Source organism: Babylonia areolata, chromosome 1 (assembly GCF_041734735.1).
Source record: "Babylonia areolata isolate BAREFJ2019XMU chromosome 1, ASM4173473v1, whole genome shotgun sequence".
NCBI lineage: Eukaryota > Metazoa > Mollusca > Gastropoda > Neogastropoda > Buccinidae > Babylonia > Babylonia areolata.
The window spans coordinates 59321466-59330717 of record NC_134876.1 but is presented as its reverse complement, the minus strand read 5'-3'; the positions used below and the strand labels follow the sequence as shown (position 1 = coordinate 59330717).

The 9252-nt window shown below is 42.1% G+C and overlaps 1 protein-coding gene across 1 annotated transcript in view; it reads left to right on the top strand.

Annotated features, from left to right (window-relative positions):
- Positions 1-6492, top strand: part of LOC143284805 (NADH dehydrogenase [ubiquinone] 1 alpha subcomplex subunit 6-like) — a 7656-nt gene extending 1164 nt beyond the window's left edge. Inside the window, exons 2-3 of the mRNA XM_076591843.1 lie at positions 1-6; positions 5908-6492. The exon at positions 1-6 is cut by the window's left edge and continues 110 nt beyond it. Of these exons, the coding sequence (XP_076447958.1) occupies positions 1-6; positions 5908-6039 (138 nt within the window). The 3' untranslated portion in view covers positions 6040-6492. The remainder of the gene's footprint in view (positions 7-5907) is intronic.
- Positions 6493-9252: the final 2760 nt, after the last annotated feature.

Here is a 9252-nt window from a genome sequence, read left to right as displayed (position 1 = left end):
ATGAAGGTCAGCCAGTGATAAGAAAGAATGTGATGAATGGTTGGAAAATTATGTTATAATTTATGCTTTACTTTTTTATGTCTCAGTTTGAAGAGATTTATTGATTATTGTCAGATTTGGATACTGTTGTTACTAATGTTAGTGTTCATTAGTTATGCACAGTTCTTATTGTGCTATTCGGGATTACAATTACTTTTGAAAGCAGATTTTAGATAGGTGTATCATTGCCATTGAAAGCAGATTTTAGATAGGTGTGGATGTATGTGAGGCAGAAGAGCGGAGAGATTGTGTGTATGTGTGTGTGTGTGTCTTTGTGGGTGAATCAATAGACTATACATTGGCCAGCTTGCAAATCTGTCATTCATTTACATACACACATGTGCATGCACACACACACACACACACACACACACACACACACACACACACACACACACACATACACAGAGATAAAGAGATGGTGGTATTGATCATTTTATAAAATGTTATTTCTAATCCTACAGTCTTTTGTAAATCTATGTAGCTACAAAGGTATGGAGCTGCTACTAAGGTTTGGAGTAAGTTTGACACTGACAAGATGGATAGCAGCAGCGCTTCAGGAAAGAACCGTCGTCCTACGCCTCGGAGATCGGATGTCTGCACCTTCTAAACTATCCATGGGACTGCCACAAGGGTCTCCACTCTCTCCTGTGCTTTACAATGTCTACACAAAGGGCCTTGCAAACTTAAACAACAATGGAATAGCTCAGGTGCTTACTCTTGATGATGGCCTGGTCTTCAAAACTTCGAAAGATGCTCAGGAAATAACTAAAGCCGTCCAGAAACAACTGACCAATATCGCTCAATGGTGCAAGGACACAGGATCTTCCATCAATCCAGCGAAAGCTCAAACATTGCTGTGAACCCTCAAGAACAGAACCGCAAGCAAATCACCACCACCTGTGTCATTTGACAGAATTCAAATCGAGAAAAACGAATGCCTACACTACCTAGGAATACAGTTCAACAGGATGCTGACCTTCAGAAAAAATATGGAAAATACTGTTCTCAAATGCAAAAAGGGTCTTTCAGTCTTAAAAGCAGTGGCAACCAAAGGTATTGAACAACGCCACCTCTTCCTGCTATATCAGTCACTCATTCTCAGTGTGATCGACTACAGACTTGGGCTAACAACACCGTCTCAAAGCAGCCTCCTAAAATTAGAAAGAGTTCAAAATGAAGCTATGAGGCCAATCCTTGGAACAACAAAAGACATGCCCATGGAAACCATGTGATACCTGCATGACCTTCCTTCTGTGCAGGCCAGAAACAAGATAGAACAGGTTAAGACCAACTTCAGAGCATTAGAAAACCCTCAAAACACACTGCATGACGCTGTCAAGGAACCAAAAGGCAGCCATCCAGGATGAGGAAGATCATGGATGGAGCAAGCAGAAGACACAATCCAGATAGTATGCTGACTACAAGACCTGAAAGAAACAAAAGAATGGGAGGAAAACCCCGAAAACCTCAATCATCTATTCAACACAGCCATTTCACCCACTGTAGGAAGACATTGTCGGGAATGGCCAGAGGGCAAAACTGATGCAGAAGTGAAGCTACTCATAGAAGAAAACAGTGAAGAAGAGGACATCATCATATACACAAATGGCTCAGTAACCAAAGACCAATCCGGTTGGGGATTCACTGCGAAACAAAATGGAAGAACAATTAGGAAAAGAATACTGCCTACAAAGTCACAACCTCCAGCCTAACGATGGAAGTTGAAGCTGTGACACATGCCCTCCAGTGGCTATCATCTATCCATATGCCTGGAAACCAACATGCCATGATTCTAATGGACTCAGTGAACCTCATACAGAAAATTGAAAGTAGAATGGGAAGCCCAGAGTGGCATGAGGCAATGCGCAACTTTCAGATTAAAAAAACTTACATGGTCATACTGCCCGGGACATGCAGGTGTTAAGGGAAATGAGCGAGCTGACAGACTTGCTGGTGACACAACAACAATGAGCGGCCTACATCTAGGAAAATCAGAAATCCTCAGAAAAGTCAAAAAGAACAGGTACAAGGCCATCACACCATCGATCGCCTCAAAGAAATAAAAGTAGAGAGAGGGAGCGGTCGTAAGTCTAGCATGAAAGGTAGAGCACAGTGCTTTGCAAATCAAACAAATATTGGCATCATTTCCAAACCAACATTGCACAAATTACTTCAAAACGGAACAGAGTCTCTGTTGGCTTTTCCAAATACAATAGACTGAGCAACACCTAGAGGCCACATTCTTGGCATCAGAGATCTTTTCCCACCCCTCTTGCGGCCAATCATTGGCAGCCTCTGTGAGTGTGTGTGTTTGTGTGTCTGTGTGCGTGTGTGCATGCACGAGGGTGTAAGTGTACACATGTGTCAGGAGAGCTCTGTGCACGTGTGTGTGTGTGTGTGTGTAGAGGATGAGGTATGTGTGTGTATGCATGTCTACACTGTGGGAGCAATGGAATATTGGAACGTGCAGGTGTGCATATAATATATATATATATTTGTATATATGTGTGGGGGTTTGGGGGCGGGAGATATGGGCATATGTGTGTGTGCTTGTACAAGTAAGTGTGCATGTGTGGGTGTGGGTGTGTGTGTGCTGTGGAAGCTGCGATATGTAGCCTAGAAGTAAGTGTGTGGAGGAGGGGGGGTGCAGGGTAATATGTGTGTGTGTGTGTGTTGGTGCTCATGTACGTTTATATGTATTTGATTGTGCTTTCATATCTGTAAAACTGCATGTTTGTTGCATATCTATTATGTATGTGTGTGTGTGTGTGAACGTGTGTCTGCATGTTTTACATTTATTTGATTATTTATCATCATTGCCTTTTTTGTTTGTTTGTTGTTGTTTGTGTGTGTGTGTGTGTGTGTGCGTGGCTTAGAGTTGACTTCATCAAGATTTTGCGCTTTATAAATATTGTTATTATTAGTAGTAGTATTTTTATGTATTTATGTATTTTTCTCTTTTTTTTCTTTTTTTTTAAGTTTTGTTATTTTATTTTATCTTGTAATTTTTTTTTTAAATTTCATACATATATATATATATTTTTTTTTTCTCTCTCTCTCAAGGCTTAAGCACGTTGGGTTACGCTGCTGGTCAGGCATCTGCTTGGGAGATGTGGTGTAGCATTTATGGATTTGACCAAACGCAGTGACGCGTCCTTGAGCTACTGATACTGATATGTATTGTAATGTTAATGTTCTCCCCACACTACTGTACGCCTGCGAAAGTTGGACAGTGTACCAACGACATGCCAAGAAGCTGAACCACTTCCACACAACATGCCTCAGGAAGCTACTGAACATCAAGTGGCAAGACAGGACCCCAGATACAGAGGTGCTCACAAAAGCCACCCTTCCCAGATTCTTCACCATCCTGATGCAGTCCCAGCTTCGCTGGGCTGGACACGTGGCGCGCATGCCAGACCATCGGCTGCCCAAAAGGCTCTTCTATGGCGAGCTGCAACAAGGGAAGAGATCACACGGAGGTCAGAAGAAGCGCTTCAGAGATACTCTGAAAGTCTCTCTGAAAGCGTTTGATATCAACCCTGACTCCTGGGAGGAATCTGCAGTGGACCGTGACAAATGGCACGCTGCTGTGCACAAAGGCGCCAAGTTGTGCGAGGCCAACAGGACTGCTGCAGCTGTTCAGAAGAGGCAGGCCAGAAAGTCACGGGCAAACAAGCTCCCTGACAATGATATGCCTGTCTTTGCCTGCCCCAACTGTCAGCGAACATTTCGTGCGCAGATTGGACTATTCAGCCATCAGCGCATTCACAGATAGATTCATGAGCATCCTCCCCCCCACCCCACCACCACCCTCCCCCTATCCCCCAGCTGGATGACAACGATGGTCATCATCGATCTCGATGGACACACCACCAATCTTAATGCATTCTTCATATAGTTTTTTTTTTTTTTCTGCAGATGTTTTTATTTTGAGAGTAGGGGTTAAGAAAATGCAATTTTAAGAATATTTCGCTTGTATTATTTCATACATTCCATTCCAAAACTTTATGCCAGAGAAAGTAACACAAATGAATGATTTAAGTAAACAGAACCCTGAGAAGTAAAAAAAAAAAAAAGAAAAAGAAAGAAAGAAAGAAAAAAGTACAAAGCAGTGTGCAAAACTGTAGAAGTTAACCCAGTTGCCTAATTTGCATAGAAATCATTCATTTAAGATTTGCTGAGTAAATGATCCAATAAAAACAGTTAAAAGAGGATTAGCATGCAATAGAAATCAAAGAATTTCTTCCTAATCTTAGTCATGCACAGCATTCAGACGTGAAACAAAATTTTGTTTTGTTCAGTTTTGTTTCACAGATCAGTTTGTAACTGTGAAGTTTTTCAGTGACCACCTTGTACTGTATGTATATGCATACATATGATGGTAGTGGTATTTGTTTTTTTAAGGTGTTTTTTTTGTGTGTTTTTTTATTATTATTATCCTATTCTGTGTTGGACTGAAATCTATCAAAATTATGTAACTTGAACTGAATATCCATACTAACCAAATATACACTTGCTCACATCCATATGCACACGCAAGCATGTACTGATGTAGATATTAACATAGTTCAAAATATAGTACGTTACGACAGTCTTCGAAATATATCTTGAGTGTCAGAACTAACTTTGGCTTGTCGACCAGCCGCCGTGGTGAAGTGGTCAGCGTCGCGGACTGAAGGCTGGGAGGACGCGGGTTTGAATCCCAGTGGAGGTGGGCTTTTCGGCCCGTGGCCGGCTCCTACCCAGAGTTGAGTGTGCTGTGGGCTTAAATGGGGAGACTTGGACCACACAGTCGAGTGTCATCCACTTCAAGGATGCGTCTTTGGGTGTGTTGCTCTAATTACCTGACCAACACTGCGTCTGTATCTTTCGGGCCTGGTTAACGCCGGGATATCATTATGACAGGAAGCGTAGAGTGCAGCCTTGTCACGCAGTCCCAAACCAAAATGGACCTCCATAGCAACATCGTCATCATCATCGTCATCCACCTCTTCCTTCATCATCATTAATATAAACAAAATAGTCTCAAAGTCTGTGGCCTTTCATGTCCTGCTCTCATGGTGACCTCAGTTTTGATACCCCTCCACTTCCGTGCTTGGGGTGAGTTCTGTCAATGTCGACAGTGTCGTCAAATTCATGGGGGGCTGTTGTTTGAGGGGCGTGGTGGCGGTCTCCACTCTGGAGGGACACTCGTCTGGCTCCGCGACTAAGCCATTATTATCGTTAGTAGGGGGCTTAGTAGGTGGAGTCCTAAGTACATTAAAACAGAACGGGCACCACTGAGCACCACCGAAGTGACTCAGCAGCAGTGCAGGGTCTCCTCTGGTGTGTGGCCTCCTGGCGACCTAACATCGATGGTTCCCTGTGGACTGCCGACGCTGGAACTGAAATGGACGAACCCGGGTGTGGCCGTGTATGGGGGAATCTAAATGAGCGGCGTGGAAGTAATGCCACTGAAACGGTGCAGATGATGGGGCAGCAAAAAAAACCCCCAAAAAACAAAAAAACTTTGGCTTGTCAGTTGCACTTTCACATAAAATGCAGGTTTATTTTCTTCACAGAATATATAACGCAGAGCACTAATTTGATGCACATTAAAGAAAGAGAGCCTGAAAGGATAGTAATTATTTATTCATAATCTATCGTTGTGTGGTGGCAGTGAATGTTCCATTTGTGTGTTTGACATTGGCTTGTCAGTTGCACTTTCACATAAAATGCAGGTTTATTTTCTTCACAGAATATATAACGCAGAGCACTAATTTGATGCACATTAAAGAAAGAGAGCCTGAAAGGATAGTAATAATTTATTCATAATCTATCGTTGTGTGGTGGTAGTGAATGTTCCATTTGTGTGTTTGACAGGGTCAGATGGACCTTGTGGAGACAGCTCAGATTTGGAGGCAGCGTCCCCACATCATGAGATACTTTGAGGACACCGTCAACAAAAAACCCACAGACTTCTTGGGGAAATTCTATGATGGCCATGATCCATGAACTATTTGCTGAACTACACTGTAGTTTTGTTACCCGTTCCAAACAATTGACAAGCTGTGTGTGTTTGTGTGGGCACATTTTTTCTATAGAATTGTTGGCAAAAGAATCAGCATTTTTCTCTCTCTCTTTTTTTTTTGTTTTTTGATAGTTCAAACATTCTACAAAGAACTTTCAAGAAAAAGCCCATTTTCTGCCATGGTATTTTCAGGTTTTAACAAGTTAAAGCAATGGTGTAGAAAGCAGTTGACTTCAGAATGTTTTCGGGTTGTACATCTTTAAGCAAGTTGAGGTGAAAACTTCCAGTTTTTTTAGTTGTGCACTTCGGATTTCACATTATTCGGTTCACAGCAGACTGCTTTCAAAAAACCTGGAGCACGTCAGTGTGATTAATATTCATGATGTGATTTTGAAATATCATAAATAAATATCCTTCAGTCATGTAGAAGAAAATAATTTTGGTGCTTATTTTTCTTTTATTCTATAACTTATGGGGAAAGGGATGAATGATGCAGATTGGCTTTGGATAAAACTGTGAAGATGAATGCATGGTTTCTTTCTACCCCACGAGAATTGATCAGCATACAGAACTGCCCTCCTCTATTTATGACATTATTCAACTGAATAAGGAACAACTGATTTCCTGCAAAAACAAAATCTGTTCCAGTCATTCTCACCAGCTGTGAACTGCATTTCATTCTTTTTAGCCACTGCAAACCAAGGAGTCAAAGTGAAAAGCAGTGTAGAAATTATGATTTATTTAAACAGATTCTGCATTTAAGTTAAGGGAAAATTTTCCTACATTTTATTTGTTTCATCTATTATTCAATTTACCAGAACCATGATACCATCTCCATGACAAGTAAATGTCCTTCCTTCATGAAATTGATGTCAATTTTAAAAGACCACAGAGGGGTGCTTTGGCAGAAATAGACATTCAACTTCTGATCCAGTATTCACCAGTGTTTTAAGTTTGAGGCTCTGTTTAGGCATGGTGTTGTGTCCTTTAGAAAGACACTTTACTCTGATTTTCCTCACTCCACCCAGGTGTGATTGGGTACCGTTCTTCGGTTGGGGAAGGTTAAAACCGTGAAAGATTGAATCTTACCTTCCTGTGTTGAGCCTTATACACAGTGGATGTGATTTCACTGCCCCAATGGCTGTAAATGTAATGGGACCTTTAATCTAACCTTAAATTTTCTTATAGTGATTAAAGCAGCCAGCAGATAAAAGACACTAGAACTGTTCAGTGTTTGCTGAAGGTGAGCTGGATGGCTCAAGGCCTGATCGTGTGTTGGGTTTTGTGCAAAGGTCAGGCATCTGCTTTCTCTTTCAACAGCAGATTTATTGTAGAAAATATTGATCAGTCCACAAACTTTGAAACCTCACTGACACAGAAACTGAACTTAAACAGTTAAGAAAATGAGGGCGTGCCTGGTGATCTCGTTCAGCTGTCGAAATCTTTGATGCCTCTGGTGGCTGTACACCAACCCTTTCCTTGATATTTTTATATGAATGATCATTCTTCACCATAAGCTGTTTAAAGGTGTGGGAGCATGATTGTTTGATTGATTAATACAGATACTTATATAGTACCTATCATCGGTCATAGACCACGCTCTAAGCACTTTACAAACAGCGGGGTCATTTGCACAACAGGCTGCCTTCCTGGATAGAGTTGACTGAAGCTGCTATTGGGCGGTCATCATTCGTTTCCTGTGTAATATACTTACCGTGACCCACTGGTGCAGACTCCGGCAGGGGTCTGGATTCCTGTCCTGTCCAGACTACTAGTCTGCTACACGGAGAAATCAAAAGAAGCTGCAGCAAATAGCCTCCCTTGGTAGTTACCTCCCTTGTGTTACCGGAAGCAGCATCCTCTTTGATGGCAGTGTAAAATATAGCATTGTAGCATCCAACACTGAGAAGAAGCGGGGCGGCCAGGAGGGTGTATAGTGTGGGTCACGGTATGATAGTTAAACGTAATTAAAAGGAGGAGTTTGTATTATACTCCATGTTTGGTGTTTACATATACTTACCATGTCAAACTGATGCAAACTAGAATTTTTTTCCTACTGGTGCAGAATAACATGACAAGGCAGAGGGTTTGCCTTCTCTGTTTTTAGGATGTGGTAACCGTAATGGCCTGCTAGAAAAACATTGTGGCCCTTGGGCTAGCATCCCACAGTTGTCCCTGAGGTTTTCACGTTTGAGTGTGGCCGGGTTTATTCCAGAGGCCTCAGGACAGATCACAGCTGCACATGGAAAATGACCAGGGTTGCAAAGGACAAATGTGTATCATTTGGGTGATCTATTTAGGAAGATACTTGGGGACCTGAGAAGGCAGAGACACCGGTGTATGCTGCCTGAGACAAAGAGGGCGATGACCAGTTGAATGATCCATGCTGAGGCAGTGACTTTGGGTATTTTGGACAAAAAGTCCGGCTGAAATCATGGGAAAATGGAGATGTCCTGCTAGAAGAGATGTCCTGAGAGAGGTCCTCAGCATTATGTTCTGCTCTGATCAGCGACCCGCCACGAAAGGAATGACTGATAGTACTAGAGTTTGATGGCATTGAAGGCTAGGCAATGAGTTTGGCTTGAGCTCAGGGGACTATTGGAATCTGACAAGTGAGGTTCGCGCTAAGGGGTCTGAGTTTGAGTGGATGAGTTGGCGACACCACAGACCACTTCTGACTTGCCAGGGTGAGTCTGCACTAGTTGGGTCATGGTTAAGTATGTGTAATTAAAACATGTTTGAAACTTCCATATATCAATATTCTGATCAAACACAACAAATCGCTGATCTATGTGTTGCCTGAGATGTAACTGCTCTGTTTCCAGCACACAGCTTTTGACACCTTTCTGATGGACAGCATAGAAATAATTTGGATCGAAATGGTATACACTGGAAACCCCCACACCCCAACAATCACCTTCCCACATGTTCTTAGCATTATCAGTTTGTTTTTTTTTGGGGGGGTGGGGGGGTTTTGCGACAGGAATCACATAAACAATGAAGACTTAGCCTATGGTTTTCTGGATGTTTTTGTGCATTTCTCATATATATCATTCTCAGGATAACAGTAGAGCAGGTCTGATCAATGGGACTCGAATTGTGGCGGGATAGTATGTGATCTGATTCACAGCATATCAAAATGCAGTTGTTTTTCAGCCTTCACACATCATTTTCAAATATATAAAATTTTTCACAAA